Source organism: Podarcis cretensis, assembly GCF_951804945.1.
Source record: "Podarcis cretensis genome assembly, chromosome: 10".
NCBI lineage: Eukaryota > Metazoa > Chordata > Lepidosauria > Squamata > Lacertidae > Podarcis > Podarcis cretensis.
In genome coordinates this window covers 22,652,105-22,664,571 of record NC_137179.1, presented here as the reverse complement: position 1 = coordinate 22,664,571, position 12,467 = coordinate 22,652,105, and the positions used below count along the sequence as shown (strand labels likewise).

At 43.9% G+C, this 12,467-nt stretch overlaps 1 protein-coding gene across 2 annotated transcripts in view; it reads left to right on the top strand.

Annotated features, from left to right (window-relative positions):
• Positions 1 to 12,467, top strand: part of TMEM178B (transmembrane protein 178B) — a 276,992-nt gene that overhangs the window by 242,570 nt on the left and 21,955 nt on the right. For both annotated transcript variants that reach the window (XM_079993041.1, XM_079993042.1), the window contains one exon: positions 4,721 to 4,858. In XM_079993041.1, the coding sequence (XP_079849167.1) occupies positions 4,721 to 4,858 (138 nt within the window). The remainder of the gene's footprint in view (positions 1 to 4,720; positions 4,859 to 12,467) is intronic.

The following is a 12,467-nucleotide window of genomic DNA, read 5'->3' as shown; positions in this document are numbered from 1 at the left end:
CGTATGTTTAGGGGCTCCCAGGTTAATGTTGTTGTTGTTTAGTCGTTTAGTCATGTGTCCGACTCTTCGTGACCCCATGGACCAGAGCACGCCAGGCACTCCTGTCTTCCACTGCCTCCCGCAGTTTGGTCAGACTCATGTTTGTAGCTTCGAGAACACTGTCCAACCATCTCGTCCTCTGCCGTCCCCTTCTCCTTGTGCCCTTCATCTTTCCCAACATCAGGGTTTTTTCCAAGGAGTCTTCTCTTCTCATGAGGTGGCCAAAGTATTGGAGCCTCAGCTTCACGATCTGTCCTTCCAGTGAGCACTCAGGGCTAGTTTCCTTAAGAATGGATGCATTTGATCTTCTTGCAGTCCATGGGACTCTCAAGAGTCTCCTTCAGCACCATAATTCAAAAGCATCAATTCTTCAGCGATCAGCCTTCTTTATGGTCCATACATCACTACCGGTAAAACCATGGCTATAACTATATGGACCTTTTTTGGTAAGGTGATGTCTCTGCTTTTTAAGATGCTGTCTAGGTTTGCCATCACCTTTCTCCCAAGGAGCAGGCATCTTTTAATTTCGTGACTGCTGTAGGGTTAATGTAGGGTTGCCATATTTCAAAAAGTGCCATTTTTGAGCTATTTTTTTAAAAATGGCAAAAATGACACTGCCAACACAGCTTGCCGTACGTCCAGATTTCCCCAGATATTTTGCCAATTTCCGCCAGGACACTGCTTCCAGCTACAGTATTCTGAATATGTCTGGACACATGGCAACCCTAGTTAATGTGAACAGGACTGCAGCTTAAAACTCTTGACAATTGTGTGATTTCCTGTGTCGCTCTTCTCTTTTACATGTCGATTTTAATACACTTCTAATTTCATCACTCTCTCTTTTTGAAGAAAAATACATTCAATCATTTGTAGGACAAAGCAAATGGAGATGCATTTCACATTGCTATACATTTCTTCTCACTTTTAAATGGCATCGATTTAAATGCAGATTTCGTGCGTGGAGCTTGGAAGCAGGGGCTTTCAATTTAAATGTTAATAGAAGAGTAAACTTGAAAATAATAATAATAAAGATCTTTGTGAGAAAGATCACTTCCTTGCTGTAGTTAATATATTTCTATGCTGGCCCTTCTTTCCTTGTACTCCCACTGGCAACCGGCCCTGTATTAAATGGTCTTCACACGCACACACAAATTAAAATAAGAATGTACCTTTGGAAATGCCTAAATTAAAGTGTTTAATGCCAGAGTCTGCAGAGGCCTGAGCAGAGACCTGAGGGGCTGATAACGCAGAGATCTCATCCTTCAATCTCTAGCTTGTTCCTTAACCGCCCATTCATCAAAAATAGCTGTTCCTAAAGCTCTATATGATTATTTTGAGGTTGATGCAGCATAATGTTCTGTTAGGAAGGAGATAAGAGAATATTTGCTCACACAGGCTTGCCGAACCTTCCCTTGATTAAAGGCAACTCCACAGCACAGGCCCTACCATTAGGCAGAGGGAGGTGGCTGCCTTGGAGGCAAATCCTGAGGGGCCTGGCAGTGGCAGCAAGATGTTGGAAGACAGGGCGTCTGCCCTGTGTCACCCCTGGCTGGCCTCAGGTATAATAGAGGATGCCATCCCATCAGCTGTGCCAAAGTAAGACCCATCTGCTAGTCCAGTCTGCTTCTGTACATCAAATGGTGAGGATGGTGCAGTCTTGGCCTTTGCCTCAGGCAGCAAAATGTCTTGGGCTGTTTCTGGCAAGCAGAGAGATTTAAGTGGGTATAGATGTAGGGCAGAGTGAGGGAAGAATGTGAATTGAGATCTACGGATCGATCACTAACTCATGGCTGACCAATGTGGCACCCATGGGGGCCAGTGTGCCCATCAATACCTCCTACGGTGCCCAGGAATGGTTTCAGTAAGCATCTCCTCAAAAATCTTCAATGCATAAATGACCGTTTGCTCCTCCTGCCCAGTTTCTGTTTAGGAGGTGCCCAAGCAATTTTATGGCCTTATCCCTTTTTAGACTCGGAAGCCATTATGCCACACCCCATGGCAGCCATGTTGTATTATGCCACGCACACATGGTGGCCATTTTGTGTTAGGGAACAGGCTCACCCTGGCAACCATTTTGTGGCTAGTGCCTACCATGCTCACTCATACTTCCAAATGTACCCACTAGCTGAATGGGGCTGAATGAGATGATTTATAGAAGGCTGGCAAGGATTTCCAGCTCCCACTTGTCCTCAGGCAGAGTGCTCTCTCACATTGGCAAGTATCTGATTTGTAATCTGGATACACTAGGATACATCTGCTTGTAGAGGATGTACTCTTCTGATGCACCAATGTGGGGAGCTGCCCCTGAGGAGCTCCAAAGCGGGTAGAAGACTAGCTATGCGTTTGGACAACTCTCAAGATACCATGACCACATTCTACATGATGGTTTGTGAGATCAAGGTTTACATCTATGGTTGGATACAACTCGATGCCATTTTGAATTAAGATGGCGGACTGGACTTTTCAAAACTGCACTGATTTTAAGCACTGATTTCAAAACTGCACCAATGTTTTGGTTCTTAGAATTCCCTAGGAACGCCAGGCAGGAGGCAGGTGCTCTTTCTTGACTTTATTTCATTTGGTCTGGAGTCTATGGCAACAGCTCATCAAGGAGCCAAGGGACGCAGATGTCTGGGAAACCCTGGATTAAATTATGAGGGGAGCAGAAGCCACAAGTTAGTGATGGAGGGGAGACCTTCAAACAGCTAAGGGGAGCTGCTCTAACTCTGCATCCTGATGGGGCGTCTCCTTGTTTTCCTTGCCCCAGTCACCACTCGAACTGCTGTGTTCAGCTGGAAAGAGGAAGTGCTGATTAAACTGTATTGGGACTTCTCGGCTGAGAGACTCACGGGATTTCTCCAAGTCCTGCGATGCCATGTTAGCAGAGAAGGCACACTTCTTTTCTAGTCTGACCTCCTTCTTCCTAAATAGCTGTAGGGTGCTGATTCAGCGCTGTGCTGCTGTACATACACATTCATTTCCCATTGGAGGAATTGCTCTGAATAGACTCATCCTCAGTGCTGACATTTCTGAGCGGGCTGTTATGACATGGGAGGAAGGCTGGCCAGATTGCATCCGACAAGTAAGAGCAATTCAGACAACCAGCTCACAACCCCTCTTTCACACCACTGCCATTTGCAAGCACTGCCCTCGGCAGCGGCTATGTCAGGCCAGGAAACGGCAACAAACAGAAAGATTCTCTTCCTGGCATGTCTGATCATTAATTTGTTTATTCAAAATGAATACTCATAAATAAAGCATTTGGCATAGGGAGGCAATATGTTGTTACTTGCCCCCCCACCCCCAACCTTTTTGTAAATGGAGCAATAAATACCCCTTAAGACCTGTCAAAAGATGGATAGCCTATAATAGCCAGTTGATGTGTCTCACTGGGAGCTGAGATGATCCAAGAAGACTTACAAGAAGCCTTGGTTTTTCTTTTGAGCAATTGCCAATCAATTTATTATTATTATTATTATTTATTATTATTATTATTATTATTATTAAAAAAAACTGGCTTTTATACATTTTAGTTGTTTTTCAGTTGTCATGCATTTTATTCAAGATGCTGCAACTTATATTGTAAACTACTTAGAGATTTGTTTAAATAAAATAGGTGAAATTACTCATTCTCCCCAATACACACACATACATACATGACAGAGGGCAAGTGCGGTCTGTCTGGAAGCAGTAACCACAAGTAGAAGCCTTTAGCTTCTAAGGGTGGAGCTGAAAGCATCAGACACAGAGAGCTTCCTGCAACAATCATTCCACCCTAAAAATCTGATAGGGAAGCAGTATGTGTTGGAGTGGCTTTAAGAGGCAAAACCTCCACCCATGCTCAACATGTGAGTAAATCATATATCGCAAAGTTCCAGCCAGTTTCCAGTATCCTCTATTCCAAAGGAAATGTGTACATTCTACACTCCTGGAATTTTCACTGCTCGAAGACTTGGGGTATATGAGCAAGCAAAGATAATGATAAAGTCATTTTCATGTGGTCAGTTATCTCTCTCAAATGGTTTTCTTTTGTAGAAGTAATCAACTTTTCTCTGTGGTGCTAAATAAGAAATACTGTATTTTTCGCTCCATAAGACGCTCCTGGCCATAAGACGCACCTAGCTTTTAGAGGGAGAAAGCAAGAAAAAGAAATTCTGCGCGGACTATGTAAGCGGCTCTCGCTTTTCTTGCTTTAAAGCAAGCAAAGCAAGAGCCACTTACATGGCTTCTCTCCCGCTTTACGCAGCTCTCACTTTGCTTGCCCATCCCTCCTCCCACCTTGCTGTAAAAGAGGAGGAGGAGGAGACACTCGGACAGGTGCTTTGCTTGCTTTACAGCGAGGCGGGAGGAAAGATGGGCAAGCAAAGTGAGAGCTGCGGAAAGCGGGAGAGAAGCCATGTAAGTAGCTCTCGCTTTGCTTGCTCCCATCCGTCCTCATTTTTTTTCTTCCTGTCTGCAAAAGAGCTCTGTCTAACTTGAAAAGAACAGATTTTACATCTCTCCTTCTTTAAAACCAACCAAACAACTGATCTCTATGCAAAAATGTACGGCGGTGGGTTGGGGGCCACTTGACTTTTGTATGTTGCAGCTGCTCAGAGCAAGACTGGATCTTTAGTTCCCTTAACAGCAATGAGACAAACCATGAGCGCTATTAACAAGATGTCTCTTTTTCATGTTGCAGACTTGCGCAGAATGACAGCAGGCTTCATGGGCATGGCTGTGGCCATCATCCTCTTCGGATGGATTATCGGGGTACTGGGCTGCTGCTGGGATCGAGGCCTTATGCAGTATGTGGCAGGACTTCTCTTCCTCATGGGAGGTAAATGAAATGCCATTTTGCTTCTCCACATCTACATTTCAAAGTACCAGGGGGACCGTGTCCCAATTCTGCCATTGCATTAAAGCCAATCAGCAGCAAGTTGTTAAAAATCTGGTACCACAAGCAATTCCTGAATTTATATAGCACTTTTCCTAAGGGCTCAATTCACTTGCATTATCTCAGTTATCCTTACAAGGTCGTCTGAAGCAGGCCTAGGTAGACTTCAAGCCTGTGGGATCCATGTTGTGGTTGTTGTTTACAAGATTCATCAACCACAGGCAGTTGCAATATAGTGACTCAGATATTTAGGGTAAGGTTGTGGGCATGTCAGAATTAAGGAATAGGACACCTCTGGGCATACCCTCTATAAAGGAATTTGTAGGATGAGGGCTAAGCTCAGTACATCCCAAATCCACACCTCTTGTTAACGGAGAAATCTGAGGGCTCCCTTGGACAAAAAACAAGGACACCAGCCAGGAATACCAGAGCAAAACAGCAGCCATTAGGCTTGGTCTTTATTGAAGACTGTCACGACAGGACTCCCACATGCCACAAGGTGGAACAAGATGGAAGCCCCGAACAAAAGAGCCCCCAAACTTTTATTAGCTGCTAATCCCCATGTTATACCCCCCCAAACTACATAACTCATACATCATGAAAGGGTAGGTGTGGTGGCAGTAATCTGAGCATCCTGGACCCTGCCCCATGGTTCTCCTTGCCCTCCACCAAACACCCATCAAGTGTAACAAAATAGATATTTACATTTCCCTGTTTCCCAGCCAAGTTAATCACACCCTTTTGTCTGCATCTGGGTTTGTTATTTCTGGAATAGTTACCTGTCTGGCACTCAGGTATCATGATGCCAGGAATTATCACTCAGGCAGAGGGGCTGCTGAATAGCTGAGCTCACATGTCTATATGAATTTCTGAATTTTTCCCAGAGAGCCAGTACATTTATCAGTGAATTGTTACATTTGGTATCGTGCAGCAAAGGCCCTTTGAATAGATAGGAAGAAACTGTGACGGGGTGTTTTGTGGGGACAAATCACAAAAGTCACAAAAGCGATTGTGCTGGTTTTGGTAGTGAACACTCGTAAGTTTCCTTCCTGCCAGCAGTCTGATTTGGAAAACAAATAAAGCTTTATCTTGACAGTATTGCTAAACAACTGGGATTCAGAGACCTTTTTCAATCTACTACAAGTTACTTAAAGCGCTACCAGTCAAGACTCTGTGGGTCTCCTTCTCTCCCCCTCTTCTGCTCCTGGCCACATGTTTAAAACCTAAATTCAACACCCAAATTCAGTTTGGGGCCTAGATCCAGGTTAGGCCGGCCCTGGCCCATCCTGGGTTAAATTAGGGCTGTTGCAAATTGCTATTTTGGACCTCAGATAGGATCCAGTTGGGCATGCCATACACTGGATTCTACTCAGTATATTTGTATTATCATCTCCAGGTGACAGATGGGTGGGTTGGGTTGTGACTTAGAGATGAAGGCTTTAGATTTAAACAAGGGCATGTTGAAATTATGTTGAAATGGATCTGTTGTTGTTTTTCTTAAAAAAAATCCTTTAAGGAAGAGGATCATAGCTGTCAACCGTCCCTTATTTGGCGGGAAACTCCCTTATCCCAGCGCCGTGTCCCACTGCTGTCCCTTACTGATGATGTCCCTTAAATTTCCCGGGTTTCATGCTCACCTGGCTCGGGAGAGAAGCAGCGGCTCGGGGTCCTCCGCCGCGAGAGAGAGCGTGTGCTGGCGCCGTTGTCCTGGCGCAAGGAGTTCCATCGGCCCTTCCCCACCCAAGGAGGGGGGGAGGGAGAGAGACTCTTGCCCCTGCCGCCTGCGAGACCAGAGGCAGCAGCGGTGGCGGCAGCTGAGGAGGTGGCCTGAGGGAGGAGGAAGAGGAGGGAATGGGGAGGGATGCAGAAGGGCGGCGCTTCAGCGGCTGCGGCAACGCCGCAACCACCTCATGTCAGATTGACAGCATCTGTCAATCCTACCAATGTATGTAACTCTTTACAATAGCAAAATCCCTTATTTGGGCTGCTGATCCCTTATTTTCGAGGCTGCTGGTCCCATATTTTCAAATCTGTAAGTTGACAGCTATGAAGAGGATGCACTTCTGTTTAGCACCCTCACAAAACTACCATTTCCTTGACTACTCAAGAAAAGCCACGACAAACTGATTTAAAACTGATTTAAGTTGGCTGATTTCAATGGAACACAGTCTCACGTAAGCATCTAGGATGGCAGTCTAAATCATCTATAACTGAACTAGGTTGAAATGAGACATTTTGAGGAGGGGGGGGTTGTCTGTGTGTTTTAAATAAAATGGGCTGCCATTCATTTTTTGGTGTAAAACAAGCTGGCGTGCTACAAAAAGGTATTGTGAGAAACGAGGCCTTCAAAACATGAATGTCGTGAAAGAAAGTTGAAAGTGATCCTTCCTTTGTAGCTCTGAGTAGTTTTATAATAAGACCAAATTTAAGCTGCACTTTTATGTTTAAACAACAACTGGCAACTAGATAAAGATCTTTTAATCGATTAACTGTCTGGCTTTTTACTGCTTAATCAACTAATCACATATTGCTGTGTCGCAGTAATCATGCTTTTTCTGAGGATCTTGACTGAAGGTGACAGTTTCTTATTGGGACTCGTCTTCAAGCAAACAATCTTCTCCTCATTGCTAATCTTTATTTTCTTAACTTGTGAAACAGGCAGTGCTGTGTTTCTCTAAGATGTCTTAAAGAAACAAGTAAAGATGACAGTGCTATAATTCTTTCCCCACAACTAACCTAAGTTGTTCAATGAGATTTTTAAACCCACCAGTCCAAAGGTGCACACAGCACCTTGTTCACAATTATCAATAGTGCTTTTTCACTGCCTTAGTACCTCTGCAGAAACATTTGGCCGTGAATAGAATCCACAAAGTTTTCTTGGTCTGAACAAAATTACTTTTTGGAGAACCAAAGGGAGCTTGCTCCAAAGTGCAGTAATATGAATAACCGGCATCCTTTTTAATTCTTGTATTAAAGCTTGCAGTCCTGATTGGGCAGTTTTGACACTTCATTTGCATAAATAGCTAATGAGGAGTGAACTCTCCTTAGCTTATCTCAGTTTTTGCAAGCTTTCCTTGTGAGTGCTCAGAAAAACCCTGTGAAATCTTTTTAAAATATTCATCAGGAGAATTAGGGAGAAAAGAGGATGAATGTCCCGTCCACCAGTTCTCCTTCTTCCCCGAGCTCAAAACTCTTACTCTTGAGATAAAGAGGGAGGGGAGGATCAGTGAATGGTGGCAGAGAGAGCTCACTGGGGACATGATAGTTCTTACTGTCATTTCATGGGGAGCATGGGATCTGTTGTTCCTTCTGCCTCCTGAACTGAATTAGAAGCCAGAGGAAACTACAAATCCCATTCTCCCCAGAAAGTAATGGTGCACCTTTAATTTCCAGATTTCCCAGGGTCCTCCACCGCGAGAGAGAGCATGCGCTGGCGCCGTTGTCCTGGTGCGAGGAGTTCCATCAGCCCTTCCCCACCCAAGGGGGGGGGAGGGAGAGAGGTCTGATTTCTAGTTTAGAAGAATGGGTAGGTAGTACTAGGGGTAGGGTGGGGGAGAATTTTTATTCAGTTTGCAGTTAAAGGCAAACCTAGCTAATCTGCACTTTATTAAACAAAGAGAGTGTAAGCGAAGATTTCAAAATTTGCATGTCTCTGAATTTTGCAATTCTGTTATCCAGCCAAGCAATGTGTACAAGAACACATGTGCCAAGGTAAACATATAAAGATGCAGTACATTTGGGCATTGGGAAAAATTGCATACAAACAAGGATAAAGTCACACTGATGAATTTCATGAAGATAAATAATAAGTTTCCATTAATTATTTTTTTAAAAAATTGCAAACTGCTATGGAAATGAATTTAAGGCTGGGGGGTGTGAGAAAATGAAATTGGCAGATTAGCCCATTCCCTAAATAGGAGTTAATTTTGCAGTGAACTTGACCTAAATGCAAAGGGATCTAGACCCAATTTGCAGGGGGTGGGGTTGAGGCTTTTTAAACGAGGGAAGTTTGCGTTCTGAACTCTTCCAATTCAAACTTTCCCCTCATCAGTATGAAAGTGCTGTGCACTTGAGCAAGTAACATTTCCTGCTTGCCCTGACCCCATGAGCAGTCAGGATGTGGCCCTCCAGTTTCGTGAGAATCTAAGCTTCTATTCTTAATATTAATTTTATAAGCAGGCTTCTGGCTCCTGCGGTTGCCAAGATATGCTTGGAAATGTGTGGGCAATGCCTGGCAAAATCTCAGGCTCCGCAGGCACAACTGTGCAAAATTTCTCATGCTTGGAGTTGGAGATAGGGCTTTGGTGCTTTGTATAGTTTCTTACCCGCCCTGATGAGTAGGAAAGGAACATAATAATGGCATAAAATAGAAGGGGGGAAAGTGGACTGGATTATGCAAATTGGCTCAAGTTGAATAATGCTCAAGCCACAATATTCTGCTGTGACTGATTCTTTGTACAGAATCTGGATTATGCATCTCTTTCTATATATATATATGAGCAGACACAGTCCTGAGAGAGATATCGGATGAGTATCAGCATACACCCACAAGCAGGAACTTCCACCTTGATCGTGGATGCTGCCACTGCATTTCTGGAAGTAATGCTCTCCTCTGGTTCCTTGAGCATGTTTCTTTGCTCACATGAGCAAACTGCTAACCTGAGCATTTATTCGTACAAATGGGGCAGCAAACAGGCCACCAGAACTATTTCGCAGCTTAATCACTCTTGTCCTCTTTGTGGTTTGTAAACTATTTGCTCAGACTCTGCCTTCTTTACTGCTGATTTGCACAACTTGCTTTGGAAGCACTGCTGTGAGTGTGTGAGTGTGATGCCAAGGTTGCAGGTTCGATCCCCATATGGGGCAGCTGCGTATTCCTGGATTGCAGGGGGTTGGACTAGATCATAGGTAGGCAAACTAAGGCTCGGGGGCTGGATTCGGCCCAATCACCTTCTAAATCCAGCCGTGGACGGTCCAGGAATCAGCATGTTTTTACATGAGTAGAATGTGTCCTTTTATTTAAAATGCATCTCTGGGTTATTAGTGGGGCATAGGAATTCATTCATATATTTTTTCCAAAATATAGTCCGGTCCCCCACAAGGTCTGAGGCACAGTGGACCGGCCCCCTGCTGAAAAAGTTTGCTAACCTCTGGACTAGATGATCCTCAGGGTCCATTCAAACTCTACAATTCTATGATTCCACTATGAAATCTACTACAGAAATGTGGGACCCAATCTCGCCCAGAGATCTTCATAAGCTATGCAGCCCCTTAGTTTGAAAGGCAACTCTGGAAAGGCAACAGCCTCCTGTTGCAGAACTGTCACTAGCCTCTGACACCGACTTTTATTTCCACCACCTCTCAGTTCACTCTAACTCTAGAGCCCGAAGCGCAGGGGTCAAATAATGATTTAAAAAATAATGCTAAACCAGGCAATAACTGAGACATCTCTATTGCAGCTATTAATATTGTGCAGCTTGAAGCAATTGGTTGCATGGAAAACTGACTCCTTTTGGAAATAGAAATTGACCAGACCCATAATTATGATTCAAAGCTTTACTAACCAGAACTTCATCTCACACAACAGGTACAAAGCAATCAATGATACATCCAGAAAGTTGTGGAAAACATATGCATATTCAAGCATAGGTTCTTATTCTTAAATATGTAACATAATTACGATCAGAGCAAAAAAAAAAAAAAAAAAACAAAACTCTGTATCTCCGATAGCCTGCCTTCCAGATTAAGGCTATTTGCTCCTGGACAGGCATCCATATCACATCCTTTGTTTTCTTCTGCTTCCAGAGAAAGACTCAAAGGCAACTCCCTTCAGGATGGAGATTTGCAATGGAATACCCTCATGTGATCTAAAGTTAAACACCACATGAGAGCTGGCAGACAACACCAACAGTTAACTATCAACCTGTTAGAGCTCAGAGAGGGCTTCAATATAGCCCAATTGAATTTTCCAGTGTTAAACCTTCAGCAATACATATGCAGGCATTCTCCAGTTCAGTATGCAATTAAACAATAGTACTTAACAATCTCCAGTTCGCAAGTATCATCACAGTCTCTCATGTAAAAAGACAAATGTTTATAGGAAGTAAACGCTGGAATCAGACAAGGGGCTTGATGGGGAAAGTGGATCCTGTAATCAGGCATGACCTTGTGGGCCTGGCCACACCTCTAGGCTCAGAGTTTTGATATTTGAGACATGGCATGCCCAACACATAGGAATGCAGGAAGTGGCCTTATACCATTGACTGCACTGACTGATACCACTTCTCCAGAGTTTCAGGCAGGAGTCACTCCCAACCCTACCTAGAGATGCTGGGGGTTGAACCTGGGACCTTTTGCATGCAAAGCAGATGCTCTACCATTGAGCTACAGCACTTCCATATGCAGAGAGATGGGCCATTGGTACATTTCAACAACCCAAGATGAGCCAGGAAGTAAGAATTGGGAGAGTTTCCCCTTAGTGAGAGTTACATAGGTTGCTCTGTAATGGGGGAGTTGGACCATTGTGCCAACTACATAATATGTTTAAGACTACAGTGATGTATTTGATTTAGAACTTGTGATGGGGGGGGACTCTAGCACTACACAAAGATCAATAAGAACACAAGTCAAATGAATTAGAAATTGGGTAAATGGTAGGTTCCCAAACGTAACTGTTAACAGGGAAATTATCATTAAATGGAAATGTTGCGCAGACATCAATTCTTGACCCAGCGCTATTCAATATCCTTGCCAGCCATCTGGAAGAAAATAGAAAATCATTGCAGATAATAAACACAGGGAGTGGTGGGATGGCAAAGAATGACAACAATGTCAATTCTACAAAATGAACTGAGTTGTTAAGTGAGCTTCTCAAATTCAAGGAGCGGGGATTTTAATAAGCACGAAAGTTGGGCTAAGAGCAGCAAAGAATATAATGGCCATTCAGTGATTTTGCTATGTCTCATGTGAACCACAGACCCGTAGCAGAACTGAGACATTACATTTACTCAATGGCAAAGTCCCGGAGATACCATTTGGAGAAATTAGCCAAGGAAAGAGGATTGCTTCCACACACATATGACAAAGAGCAGGAGCAAGACTTGGGCTTGTGTGTGCGTACACACAAACATGCATACCCCTTCAGCTTCATGCTAATGAAAACCTACCCCCATGAATACCTCTAGAAGTAGCCTCAGTTTCCCAACCTCTCTCTGCACATTTTCTGGGGCCTCCATCTACAGGTCACAGCTTATGTTGAAGGTTTAAATGCACTGAAGCAGAATTCTCCGCTTCAAGCATTTGTCTTTGACCAGAATTGGCTCTTCATCTTGATGGGGCTATCCATTGCTGGGTGTCCCTTGTAGCACTGGAAATGAAGGCCTATTAGAATGCAGACAGCCATTTAGAGAATTAGCATAATGTGAAACTAATGGTGATGATAGACACATCATCAGGAATCATATACATAACCTCATTAGCTGTCTTGCGTAGGAGACAGAGGCAGGCGTCTGGAAGGTTGTTTGGGGCACCCTACAATCCCTACTGTTAGTAA